The sequence below is a fragment of the Anguilla rostrata genome, chromosome 18 (genome assembly GCF_018555375.3).
Source record: "Anguilla rostrata isolate EN2019 chromosome 18, ASM1855537v3, whole genome shotgun sequence".
Classification (NCBI taxonomy): domain Eukaryota; kingdom Metazoa; phylum Chordata; class Actinopteri; order Anguilliformes; family Anguillidae; genus Anguilla; species Anguilla rostrata.
Genome location: NC_057950.1, coordinates 14,056,493 through 14,070,577, shown reverse-complemented (window position 1 = coordinate 14,070,577; position 14,085 = coordinate 14,056,493). Strand labels below are relative to the sequence as shown.

Here is a 14,085-nt window from a genome sequence, read left to right as displayed (position 1 = left end):
GCGCTGTCCTTGGTGACACAGCCCCCCATTACCATGGGGATGACCTGGGCTCAGCCTGAGCTGAGGCCGGGCCTGCTAGCTTGGAGAGGTCAGCCATGCTCAAAGCACCCCCTTTGGTCTATGTGGAGGCAGATTCTTCCGTCACCACCTGATCACTGGGAAATGATCACTGTCTAACCAGTGTTATCTCCCTCAGTGTTAAGTCCTGTTTCATCCCCATCCCAGTATATTATTAAAGATGATGACAGGTACATTACGAGAATGAAAGGACTTTATCTCTCCCTCATTCTTTGCTGTGTGCTTTCTACTGCTCACTACTCTATAGAAGAGAGACCAGGATGACAGCTGCTTCACTTCCCGAAAAACAGGCAAAAGATGAACAATACAGTTGTTCTCTCCTCTACCTCTCTCCTTTCTTCCTTTCTCTTGTCTCCACCCTGTCTCCTCCTCTCACTATGAATAATTCAGTCTTCAGAGTTCAGAGCGATTACACCCCACACACCCTCAAGGGAAGTGAATCACTTAAAGGACCTGTCTCTCCAGCGATGGTGTCCGTACCCCTCTGGTGTCATTCTCTACTGAGTGTTGTGCGATACGGGGCACGCTAAGCATCGATTAGCCTGTTCTTTTCGTTGTCATCGCTCACTCTCTGAAACGGATATGCCCGTTTTTAATGACGCGCTCATAACAAATCCCTTTGTTGTCCCCTGGACTCTCCCAGGATGCAGTTACCCTACCCTGCGGTGTGCTAACTCCATGTTCCCCTCTTTAAGATGGACGCTGTGAGGCAGGTACTCATGTGATGAAACTCATGCCAAAAAAAGGACCCGTGTTTAGCAAACATTTTCTGTTTGCTCCAGCCGTGAAAAATATATGGCATAACAGAGCTGTTCTTATGCTGTCATTGATCACTGTGGTCGTTGTGTTGGTGCCCTAATACTAATATAAGGTGCTGTTTCTCTTCAGATCATTACTGAGATCTGTGTGTGGGCTCGACTTGTTTATACATTTGCTCAGTGCTGATTTACGGTGTTGCTGGTATAACTGAAGCTGTTTTGCTCTTCTGTTGTCTTTGTGAGGGGTGCTTATCATTTCTTACTGCTGGCCTGTAATGTTTGTCAGTGGTCCTGGTCGCCTTTCTCAGTGTTTGTGTGCTGTCTTTTTCAGTGCTCAATTGTACCATTTGCCTATTTCATTTAATGGTCTAAATGACGGCTCATAACATTTCTCTGTGTGTAAGTACAGTTTTACTCAGTGGCTTTTCATGGTTTCGTGGTTCAGAAGTATTTCTCTGAGAATGTGTGCAGTCTTTGTCAGTGGTGTATTGTGGTCTTTATCATCGCTGGGCAGTGACCTTCATTGGCTTCTCCAAGTGAGTCAGAGACCTCCCTGTTCACTGACCCGTGTCAGCGATAAAGAAATGTGTCATTTCCTGCTTCTCGCCCGTGTAATATGTTGTAATCCATTGAATTTGGCCTTTCACGTTTCCAGTTCTTCTTGAGTTTTGGCACATGGCACAATGGTGCAGTGTGTAGCTTGAGGTGCTTGAGTTTTCTCGTTACAGCAGTAGAAATATGAGATTTGAAATATTAATGTAGAGTGTACAAAATGATCAATTCTCTCATTGATCTTGCATCTGCGTCCTGAATGGATCAATTTTATCTGAAATATTGTTTGCGGGGGGATTGATCCTGAGCCCCTCCCGTCAAAACGAATATGTGTTTGAAAACCTTCTCAGGACCACTTTGTGGCACATGGGACTTCCCCCTTTCTTCCTGTAATTCTCTGTTATTTCTACTTGTCAGTGAAACGGAACAAATGTTTATGGCACAGAGAACATCTCCATAAGTGCCTTACTACTGCAAAAGCCAGTGGAATTAATAGGGCATCAGAAATGTGCTTCTCAGAAAGGTATTTTATCAGAACGTTCCCAGTTTCACATGATCTTCAGATCTGCCCACCTGTGGCTGCACCCGTAGGGAGGGGGTAAGACGAGCGGCTGTTGGCGTGCTGGAACGAGCGGCTCAGCGTAGCGCTCGTCTGCGCTGTTATTCTCAGAGGGCTGTCACTCAGAGCTGCGCGGAGTGGTGGGGAACCGGGGAGCTCGAGCAGGGCTGCTAGGGCAGACCGGGGGAACAAGCTGAGGTAAAGATGCATTTGAATTTGTGTGTACCCTGCTGATTTCCGGGGCCTTAGGCTGTCACTCATTTATTTGAATGAGTCAGGGTGGCGGGCACGGTGTTTATTGAATCTTTCTTTTGTTTCTTAGAGAGTCTTTGCGCACGCTTGACACTTGATAGAGATTTCAGTCGCGGCGCTGTGAACACCCCTCCCCTCCCGTCGGCGAGCCCAGCGCGGCTGTCACTCAGCCCATCACCCAGCCCATCACTCAGCCACGCATCGGACCGGCCGCCTGAGTCGCCTCTCCTGCCTGGCAGGGTCAGGAGCAGGCGGGGGCACCGCAGAGGAGACGGAACGCTCTCACTCTGCTGGACATTAGCGGTCTCCCACGGTCCAGGTGTGACCGAGTCGTGAAAGATGGGGTCGGCCGCCTTGCGTGGGGCGAGGTCTTGCCTCGCCGGCACATTCGGTGTCCCCCCCCCCCAACAGGGGCTGCTCCGCCTGAGGCAGACGCTGACAGTCCGGAGCGTTTGGACATGGCCACTGCAGAGCGTTTAAAACGCACTGAAGGGCTGTCACCGTGGTGATGGGCTGCAGAGGTAGAGGCTGTGTTTGCTGTCTGCAGGAGAGAGGGGGGGTAAACAGAGCCAGAGTCGAGCACTCTGGGTAAATTCCCAGAAAAGCAGCTTGATGCAGGATGGTGTGTGTGTGTGTGTGTGTGTGTGTGCATGTGTACATGCTCGCATGTGTGCATGCACGCACACACAATCCAGGTAAACATCAGAACAGTGCCTCTCTGCTGTCAGTTTAGAAAGATGTGTGAAAAGACAGGAAGATGGTGACAAATCTGCCGCAGAGTTTGACAGCTCTACCACCCCCCTCCCCCCTCCCCCCGCCACCAAAAGAAAAAAGTGTGAAATGGACATCAAAGCAAGGCTTTGCCCAAAGTATGCGCTCTTCCTCAGGGCACTGCGTACTGCTGCATTCAAACAGTCGTTTATCACAACCCGCCCAGTGAGCGAACTTCATTCAGACGGGTGTCAAAAAACACAATCTCCTCCTTTGCCCGTAGGAAACTAAATGTGCCTTCCACCGCGATACGAAGGCGAGCCTTTCTGTCTGTCTGCTTCTAACCGGAGAGCACTGTGACCTGAGGAGTCGGGCCAGACTTAAGCTGCCTGTCTGCTGCTTCCCTGTTGAACAAGTCTGGAGGCCCCCCCCCACCCCCCCCCCAGCTCCAGCTCCAGCTCCAGCTCCAGCTCCAGCCCCAGCCCACCCCACCCCCAGCTCCAGCTCCAGCTCCAGCTCCAGCCCCAGCCCCAGCCCCAGCCCCACCCCCCAGCCCCAGCCCCACCCCCCAGCTCCAGCTCCAGCCCCAGCCCCAGTTCTGCAAGGGAAGACATTGTTATGTTCCCAGACTAAAACAGTGAAAGAGAAATTCATCCCTGGATGAGAGAACCCAACAATTATCGGTGACCCAGAGCTAATTTAAATGTGTGTCCTGCGCCGTCTTTTATTTTAATTGAGGCTTTTTGGAACCAGGTTCAAAGCAGAATGCAGAGTGAGCAACCGGAGGGTGGCAGAGGTGAACCAGCCTGTTCCTGCCTTTAATTTGTGTGGGGATCAGGTCAACAAATGTGGGCTCCAGCGAGGGGAGGGTCGGGGCAGGAGTCAGTGTGCGATGGGCTGGAGAGGGGGGAAGGGGGGTCGGTTGAGGTATTGATTAGGGCTCTACCCAGCAGAGTGTCTCACAAAGGAGGCAGGTTCCCTCCGGGGAGCTCTACGGGACCGAAGCAGCGATGTAGTCGCACGCGTCGGGTAGACGGGGAATTTACTCTGCGTGGGAGTGAAACCTTGGTGAACGAGTTGCGATTTAAGGAATCGGTCCCGCGGTGGCGGCAGCGGCGGGCCGGGCCGGGTCGGGGCGGGTCAGAGTGCCTGTGCCACTGGACGTTTCGGCAGGACCGCGCTCAGGAGCTCCTCTGGCGGGAGTCTGCACCCACAGTCCCGCGCTACCGCCAGCCCCCGTCCCTTTGAGCTCCAATTACCCGAGCGGCTGTGAGACGGAGCAGGCCCCCTCTGCTTTTACATCCCATCGAGCGCATTGGCTTGTTTACCGTGGCTAAAATGAAGAAACCTAATTGCGCACAAGTGAGAGCACTTCCTTTGATCTGCTCGCTGCTGTCAGTGGCAGTTTTAAAGGCACGGCTGATCGAACACACGCATCCGTCTTAGCTTCAGAAGGAGGGGAGCGGTGATCAATGCTCTCTCTCTCTCTTCTCTCTCTCTCTCTCTCTCTGGGGTGAGAAGTGGAAGAGAAGGGCGATGGTTATTCAACCTGGGGGGGAGGGTGGGGGGGCTGTTTGGGAGTGGAGGGGGGGGTGTCTGATTAACTCTCCCTCCTTATTCCCTGTTTGGGATTTTGGGATTGGTGCTGTATTTGCTCATTCCCAGCCGTGGCCACAGTGAAGCTGTGCTTCAGGTTCACTTCTTCCGTTGTTATTAATAATCCTGCGTCCGTTTAACTGGTTCTGAAGGCGGAGGCTACACCGCTTCAGCGGTTAAATTAAAGTCGTTATTAATTGGGTGTGATTCCCTCCAGCAGTGCAGAGGTGCATTGTGGGAGCATTTTTGGTGAAATTTTTTTGGCCGTTTCTCCCTCCCCATTTCTTTCTTCCGGTCGTAGCCTTATTTTTTCTCTTCATTTCTTTTAAATCCTTTAATCTATTCCATGATGCACCGTACAATCAATAAAAATTTCTTTCTTTACTTGTTCATCACTGTTTTGTGATGGAAGATTCGTGTCAATGGTTTCCTTTGGCAGAATCGGTCTGTGGCATGAGCATTTCTTTTATGTCAAAGGTTCGGGCTGTGAAATTGAGTTTGATTGGTGTGATGATGCAAAAGGAAGTCACAGCACCAGCGGTGCAGACAGACAGTGACAGGCCCTGAGCAAACGCTCTCCCTCAAACATGAGGCTTTGTTCTTTTTCCCGCTCAGGCGAGCCGGACGATCGGGACCTGTCCAAACTGGAGGAGAAGATGTGGGACCCGCACTGCCCGCTCACCAGCAAGCAGATCGACCAGTTCCTCGTGGTGGCACGGTAGGGTCCTTACTGTCCAGCCATGGGCCCCCTAACACCCCTGGACACTGTGAACCGCACACGCTGCATGTGACGTACACACTATCGCAAGCACTACGCAACTATACACCCGCTCTGTAGCACTCATGCACTGCATAAGACGTGTGCATTCTGTAACACACATACCCTGTGTAAGCGGGTGTAGTCTTGGTTAGCAGTTGGATGGGGGACCTGAGAAACCTTAAGTTGCTGCTGGAAATGGTATTGGTGGGCCAGTAGGGGGCACTCTTCTCACTTAGCCCAATAGAATGGTTTGGGCACCCTGCTGCACAGAATGTTGTCTGTGTCATTATTGTCATGTTAGTCTGTGCTCCTTGCTCACCGTGGTCATTGAAAATGGCCTTCTCAAAAGTGTACTTCTGTAGGTGTTAACCCCAGTGTCCTGGTCAAATTCCACGGACTTGGCACCGGACATCTGGCCACTTAATCAAACCTAAATCCTAAATTAAAAGAGAAGAGAGTTCAGAGAAGATACTTATTCTGCACACGCCTGGTCTGTACTGTACTGTGATGTTGGGACTCACAGTACAACGTAGCCTTTTGGTGAATATGAATGCTCCTATTTCTCCCTGATACGTACATAAAAACTTAAAGGTAAAAATAATAGTAGGAATAAAAATACACATACGCTGTGTAACAAATGCATTCAATTACATACATACACATGCTCACGTGGGCAAAGACTACATACAGGGCAATAATCCATCCATGTGTTGGGAACAGTGCTATTTTAGCCTTAAGCTAGACATGTAACCTTTACTGATTCAGTGCATACCCATGCATATTCAATAGTATGTAAAGTAGAAATTCTATGATGTAGAAAAGCAATTTGCTTGTTTAGATACATTATCTGCTTATATATAAATCTATAAATCCTCTAATGCTTATCTAATCCTCTAATGCTAATAAAATATTCCCTCCTTCCCTTCACCTGACATTCACTCAGAATTCAATTCATCAATAACCCATTATATCTCAGCTCTATTGATAATTATATGCTTCATTTAATACTTTAAAAGTCTACATCGGTTGTCAGTGCTTGAAATACTAAAACAGTGGTTATGACTGATGTTGTGGATCCAGAAATACAAATTTTGCTGGTTGGTCATCTGCTGAAATAGTGATGTGAATAAATGCTAAAACCGTTCTGTGATTCTCTTTCTGTCTGGCTTCAAGCACATTTAAAGGAGACTAAGCGATGGGCTGCTTTTTGAAGAGCCGTCGAAGAGCATATAGGAAAAGAGTGCTAGAATAAAACACTTGGTCTAAAATAGATTTTACCAGCACCAAGAGAGGCATTCAGGGAGTCCATTTCAAAAGCATATTACGAGGAATTGGGAAAAGTATGGGTGTGTGTAGGTCGGGATGAGATTGTGAGGTAAGGTTGAGGTTTTAAGAGAAAGGTATTACAGAATTAGAGGTTTTAAGGAAATGGTATTGCAGAACTTGTAGCAAAATAGAGTTGCAGGTCTGTGTGGGCCGGGTAGAGGCTGTAGTGGAGAGGTATAAAGGTGTAAGTGTGTATTAGTCAGGTAGAGATTGAAAAGGAAATGTGTAAGAGAAAAGGAGGGAGGGAGAGATACGTGTGCTTGTTGGCCACTCAGGGAGAGGTGTACCTGAGCACTGGCAAGGTGAAAATGATGCATGTTAATCAGTTTTGGAATTAAACTACTTGCTATTGATAGTGGGCACGCAGACGCACACGCCCGCTGGAACACACACACACATGTACGCACTCGCTGGAACACACACACATGTATGCACTCAGTGGAACACACACACATGTATGCACTCGCTGGAACACACACACACATGTACGCACTCACTGGAACACACACACACATGTATGCACTCGCTGGAACACACATGTACACATGCCCACTGGAACACACGTGCACACACTTGCTGGAACACACACATATACACACTCATTGGAACACACATGTATACGTGCTCGCTGGAACACACACATGTACGCACACTTGCTGGAACGCACACATGTACACACACTCGCTGGAACATACACACATGTCATGGACACGGCCTGTGGAAAATGCATCACTGTAACGCACACTTGCATGGAACCACAATGTCACACACTGCTGCTGGACACATGTACCATCCACATGTGAACGCCTGTTGTGCTGATCCTGTAAGCAGCAGCAGAAGCAGCAGTAGCACTCTGGTTGTTTCCTTTGTTACCGGTTCCCATGGCAACCTCCCTCAAGGTTACACACACCAGCTTTCAGAGCTGTGTTTGCAATCCCGCTCACTCTTTTAAAAAAAAATTTTTTATACACACTCTTTGTCTTGTGGCTCTCTCCACTTGGTCCTATTTCATTCCATTCAAACAGAAAAATGTCACACAATCTCCAATCCACATCTTCAGCAATGGCAGTAAAAAAAAGAAAAAAAGTTTAGTCTCATTGTGGTGTTCTTCTGTTGTATCTCAACCTGCATTCTGTATTGTAAACAGTGCAGATCCACTGCCTACCTTATCTGGGCTGGCAAGCCTGGGGGATTAGCAGAACAATGGCTCACACACTGGTTGTTTTCTGGGCTTCGATGTGCCACACCGCGGTGGTGGTAGTGAGCGGCCTGGAGGCCGAATCGATCCCTGAGGGTCCTGAGGGGGGAAACGCATCCAGTGTAGGCACCGTCTGGCCCAGTGAAGCCTCTCTCTCTCTCTCTCTCTGGCTCCTCTGGAGTACCTGAACTCCCCAGGCGGTGGCAGTGACTGCGTTTCCTGTTTCCCTCCTGGCCCTTTACGTGGCAGCTGATAAAGTTTCTTTTCCAAATTCTGAAAAAAATTGATACTGGGCACAGGAGGGTTCTGTAGCACGGTGAAGGGCACGGAAGGGTGTTAAAACAGCTGGTGTTTCTTTCCCTCTTGTTTTGAAGTTTATTGATGATTGCTGATCATGATGATGATAGTTTTGTTCGTACTTATGATGCTGGTGGTGATGTTGATGCAGTTCTAATGATTGCAATACTGATAACACTGATTGTGGTGGTGACGATGACAATGACGTCGATGACGATGATGATGATGGTTATGATGATGATGACGATGATGGTTATGATGATGACGATAACGACAGTGACGATGATGATGATGACGATAACGATGATGATGATGATGTTGATGATGAGGATGCTCTGTTGTTCGCAGTGCGGTGGGGACCTTCGCCCGGGCGCTGGACTGCAGCAGCTCCGTCAGACAGCCCAGTTTACACATGAGCGCCGCCGCGGCCTCTCGAGATATCACACTGGTGAGAGAAACCGCCCCGCTGCACCCAGAGAGACAGTCCAGCTGCCGACTCCGGGCTCAGTACGAGCAGTCCAGCTGCACCAGAGAGACAGTCCAGCTGCACCCAGAGAGACGTCCCACCAGAGGACAGTCCAGCTGACCAGAGAGACAGTCCAGCTGCACCAGAGAGACAGTCCAGCTGACCCAAGAGGCAGTCCAGCTGCACCCAGAGAGACAGTCCAGCTGCACCCAGAGAGACAGTCCAGCTGCACCCAGAGAGACAGTCCAGCTGCACCCAGAGAGACAGTCCAGCTGCACCCAGAGAGACAGTCCAGCTGCACCCAGAGAGACAGTCCAGCTGCACCCAGACAGACAGTCCAGCTGCACCCAGAGAGACAGTCCAGCTGCACCCAGAGAGACAGTCCAGCTGCACCCAGAGAGACAGTCCAGCTGCACCCAGAGAGACAGTCCAGCTGCACCCAGAGAGACAGTCCAGCTGCACCCAGACAGACAGTCCAGCTGCACCCAGAAGACATCACCACGTCCAGCTGCACCCAGAGAGACAGTCCAGCTGCACCCAGACAGACAGTCCAGCTGCACCCAGAGAGACAGTCCAGCTGCACCCAGAAGACAGTCCAGCTGCACCCAGAGAGACAGTCCAGCTGCACCGCAGAGAGACAGTCCAGCTGCACCCAGACAGACAGTCCAGCTGCACCCAGGCAGACAGTCCAGCTGCACCCAGAGAGGCAGTCCAGCTGCACGCAGAGAGACAGTCCAGCTGCACACAGAGAGACAGTCCAGCTGCACCCAGAGAGACAGTCCAGCTGCACCCAGAGAGGCAGTCCAGCTGCACCCAGAGAGCAGTCCAGCTGCACCCAGAGAGGCAGTCCAGCTGCACCCAGAGAGACAGTCCAGCTGCACCCAGAGAGACAGTCCAGCTGCACCCAGAGAGACAGTCCAGCTGCACGCAGAGAGACAGTCCAGCTGCACCCAGAGAGACAGTCCAGCTGCACGCAGAGAGACAGTCCAGCTGCTCCGGCCTCTTAAGAGGCATCAGAACTCTTTTATGCTCTCTTGAGTCCCATTACACTGCAGCCGTCCTGGGATTGAATCCAAGAGCTGACGCCACACTGAAGGATCGGTTACCCTTATCCATTATTGGCAGAGTTTGCCCAGTATTCCACAGTGACTGGTTTTTGTAATTAAGCAGGGCTTTGTTTTGCTTTCTTCTCTTTCGCGAGCTTTGGCTTTAACTGCGTTGTGTAAGTTTCGTTGCGAAAGAATCTTAAACCTGTTGACCGTCACTAATTTGTTGTGATTGTCATTGAAGAAAAGCAGTTGGTGCTCGGGCTAACGGGGGCCCGGCTCGCTGCCCCAGCTCGAAGGGCTTATCTGAAATCCTTCCCGACCCCGCCCGCCCCAGAGGAAGCATGCAACTGCAACTCAATTAGCCAACAAATGAGATATTTGGAATCGGTAATTCGCTGGGGGTGCTTTGGCTTTGAGCTGCATTTTTAATCTAAGGGCCGATCAAACTAAATATGCCTGCAGGCGATTCGCAGTCCTCCAGAGAGGACAAACCTCATTGTCTGCTCAGCGGTACGAGCACCACTTCATCTCAGAATAACAGAGTAGTTCAGTAGTCAAATATTTAGTCTTTTTTGGGTGGGGGGGGGGGGGGGTGGTGCAGGGAGGAGAGGAGCTGCATATTTCTGGGCAAAAATAAGCACCCTTGAAAAAGCCACACATTTTTTCTCACCTACCAGCTCATGCACTTGCATGAAAAGCCCTCTGGGGCTCTGTCCCCTGAAAGCAGCCCGTCCTGTTCTCTAAATTTAGGCCAGCTTTCGCAAAAATGTTACATTCTTTACACGTGTTGTAATAATAATTCATTTAATTTATATTGTCCATATCATTTTACAGTGAAATTCTCAGGGTTTTACATTTTGGAAATTAAGTCTATTGCAAAAAAAAACATCTGTATAATATCTTTGTGTTCTTTATGAAGGAAGAAATACGATAACCGTAAAATCTCAAACACAAACGTTGAAAATGTGGTCATGTGGGGTGTGCTGTCACTATAAATACAGCAAACACCTGGGGGTTTTATCTAAGATCCATCCTTCCAGGTCTGTGCCTTCTCCCCTGAGAAATTAGCTGTATTGAGAAGGGTCAATATAATCTCCGTCTCGCTGTCTCGCCTCATCCGCATTACCGCCACCCCGCGCGCCATTCATCAGGCCGGAGTGCGTCCCGCCGAGGGGAATGCCCCCGGGCCCCCTTCATTTCCGACAGTCAGGCAAACTGAGTCCAATTGTCTCCCCACTGATTTCGGAAGTGATCAAAGGTCAGGGGGGCGCTGGAGTCATTGAGGCCGCAGCCTGGTGATGTGTCCTCTTTAAAGTGTCCACACGTATTAAGACCTTTGAGAGACCTGCAGGTCAGACAGCGGGGCACTCTCTATTGGCTGCTCCTGGGCCCCGCTGCCATTGGTAACTGCACGCAGCCTGCGATTGGTTGTGGCTCTGTGATGTGCTTGTCGGGTTTAAGGTGGTGTGAGTGACCTGGTTGCGACTCTGTCCCCGTGCAGTTCCACGCCATGGACACGCTGCACCGGCACGGGTACGACCTGTCCAGCGCCATCGGCGTGCTGGTGCCGCAGGGCGGCCCCGTCCTCTGCCGGGACGAGATGGAGGAGTGGAGCGCGTCCGAGGCCAACCTGTTCGAGGAGGCGCTGGAGAAGTACGGCAAGGACTTCAACGACATTCGGCAAGACTTTGTGAGTGGCGGCAAAGAGCTGAGTGACGGGGTCTGGGGGAGAGGGAGAGAGTGACAGAGACAATCAGAGAGAGAGACGCAGCGAGAGAGAAACAGAGGGAGAAACAGACTAAGGGAGAAACAGAGAGAGAGAAACAGAGATAAAGAGAGAGAGGAGTAGAGAAACGGAGAGAGATGTACATGTGTCCAGGAGTGAGGTGCACAGGGAACAGAGGTACAAACGGAGGGAGCAGTGGATAATCATGGGAAATGGTGGCAGTAGCAATATTTTAAGTCTGCAGGCTGGTAAAGTCTGCCGATTCATTGACAGTTTTATCCTGCAGACTTCGTCGCCACATTAAACTATATCAACACTTAACCTTAATTACTCCCAGCTGTGATACTTCAAACAGTGTTTTCAGTTGGGTGTTGAGAATTCTGTTGCACTGGAGAAATCTAAGCCTCTGGCACAACAGTGTCTGCCTGCACACAGTATGAGCACTGTCTGGCCAGCAGGAGTCACTAGAGGACTGTGCTATTTACAGTATGTCTGTGGGCTGTGAAGGGATGTTTGTACATGTGACTTTTTTTTCCTGTGTGCGGCGTGCAATATTTTTGAATACCGCTGATCTCTCAGCATGCGCCAGTCAAACGGGCGCACTCTGCAGAAAGCCACGATCCAGTTAGACGCGTTAATGCCACAGCGGTAACGAGCGCGCCGCTGTCATTCCTGTGTGCCGTGTTTACAGTGCGCGTTAGACTGCCTTTATGGATATAGGGCATGTGAGGAGGTGTGTGGGGTTGTTGGATAAGGAGGGGTTTAGAGACTGAGAGGAGAGATTTGGGGAGTGGAAAGCAAAGAGAGAGAGAGAGAGAGAGAGCCATTGTGGCCATTGCCACACTGTTGATTGCATTGTTGTCGTTTCCACAATGTTGTTCGTATTTCATGTTTCCTGTTCCTGTTTCTATGTGTACGCTTTGGCAATAAGTACAAGTGTATTTCATGCCAATAAAGCATTTTGAATTTGAATTTGAATTTGAGAGAGAGAATTCAGCGAAAGAGTGCATGAGTCCCTCCTGCTGATCACAGACAAAGGAGCTGCCAGCCAGCGTTCTGCACTGAGAGCGAGAGCGGGAGCTAGTCAGCGCTTCTGTGCAGGGACGCGCGGGGCGAGGTTAGCGGGGTAGGTAACGTCAGGACAGGGGTGCTCTGAGGACACGGACGCGCGGCTCAGCTGTCAGACAAAATTCCGGGTCCTGGGACTCACTAAGCACGGAGAAGAGGGCGGGAGAAGGCCTCGCCATCAGCGGCACGCGAGCGCCTTCGCCCTGCGGCTAATCCCTCTCTGCGCGGCGGCCCGGCTATTGAGCTAAAGCTTGATAAAGCTGGGGCCGTGGAGCGGCGGAGCAGGCCCTCGGCACCTGGGCAAAGGCTCCCCGACGTCTCCTCCCCCCATCGGCTGAAAGTTGTCGGCGAGGCTGTTTTAGGCAGAGCCATTATTCTCTCTCTCTCTCTCTCTCCCCCCTCCTCCTCCTCCTGTTCTCGTGAGCAGGCTGGGAGCAGCCCCTCCCCCTATGAGCAGGCAGGGAGAAGGCCCTCCCCCTATAAGCAGGCAGGGAGAAGGCCCTCCCCCTATGAGCAGGCTGGGAGAAGGCCCTCCCCCTATAAGCAGGCAGGGAGAAGCCCCTCCTCCTATAAGCAGGCTGGGAGAAGGCCCTCCCCCTATAAGCAGGCTGGGAGAAGGCCCTCCCCCTATAAGCAGGCTGGGAGAAGCCCCTCCCCCTATAAGCAGGCTGGGAGAAGGCCCCTCCCCCTATAAGCAGGCTGGGAGAAGGCCCCTCCCCCTATGAGCAGGCTGGGAGAAGGCCCCTCCCCCTATGAGCAGGCAGGGAGAAGGCCCTCCCCGTACCCTGTAGGGTGCTCTGTGCAGCGCTGCATGGCGCCTGGCTTGTCGCGTCCGCTTGCCGTGTGCTCTCTCGTGTCCAGGCCCGCGGGCACGGCTCATGCAGCGCTTTGCCTGCCGTTTCCCTGCGCAGCTGCATGTTTACTCAAGCGATTTGCTGAGCTTCTCTGCTCGCGGGTGCAATGGCAGCGCACCAGCTGGGACTCAAAACCTGAGATGGAGAGGAACCCATAGGGAGCAGTGCCCCCTATCTTCTACAGCGGTACTGCAGCTTCTATCGGTTGTGTAAAATACCTGGAAATTGAGCAAACTCCTACTCGAGGTCACTGCCACCCATTTTATCCCCTCTCTCTCTCTCTATCTCTCTCAAACATACTTTTTTTGTCATTGTGTAACAATAAAGTATTAGTGTTGGAAAAACAAGAATACACAATACAACTAATATCATCTCCCATCTCCTTCTCTTCCTCCTCCCCTCTCCCTCTCTCCTCCAGCTCCCATGGAAATCTCTGACCAGCATCATAGAGTATTACTACATGTGGAAGACCACAGACAGATACGTGCAGCAGGTGAGCTTAAGCCTTTCTCCTCTGCTGCCACCTATAGGCTCAGATGTGTAATGTTGGTTTTCTGGACATTTGTGATGTCACTGTCAGCCATAGGCTTGCGGCCGGCAGACCTCCAGCGGCACCCTGTACAGTCTCTATGACTAGTCATCGAGCAAACAGGAAGCCCAGTCGCACTGTGTGGTTTGGAGGAAGGGTGGCATCTTAGACAGGAAGTGCAGCTTCTGACTTCTGCTTTTGTCCCCGCTGGTGTGAACAGAAACGGCTGAAGGCAGCGGAAGCAGAGAGCAAACTGAAGCAAGTTTACATTCCCACATAGTGAGTGTGAAACCTGCCCTGTTCTCT

At 51.0% G+C, this 14,085-nt stretch overlaps 1 protein-coding gene across 2 annotated transcripts in view; it reads left to right on the top strand.

Moving 5' to 3' along the window:
• Positions 1–14,085, top strand: part of LOC135245270 (metastasis-associated protein MTA3-like) — a 51,033-nt gene that overhangs the window by 16,158 nt on the left and 20,790 nt on the right. For both annotated transcript variants that reach the window (XM_064318218.1, XM_064318219.1), the window contains exons 8-12: positions 5,122–5,224; positions 8,436–8,535; positions 11,104–11,292; positions 13,669–13,743; positions 14,000–14,058. In XM_064318218.1, the coding sequence (XP_064174288.1) occupies positions 5,122–5,224; positions 8,436–8,535; positions 11,104–11,292; positions 13,669–13,743; positions 14,000–14,058 (526 nt within the window). The remainder of the gene's footprint in view (positions 1–5,121; positions 5,225–8,435; positions 8,536–11,103; positions 11,293–13,668; positions 13,744–13,999; positions 14,059–14,085) is intronic.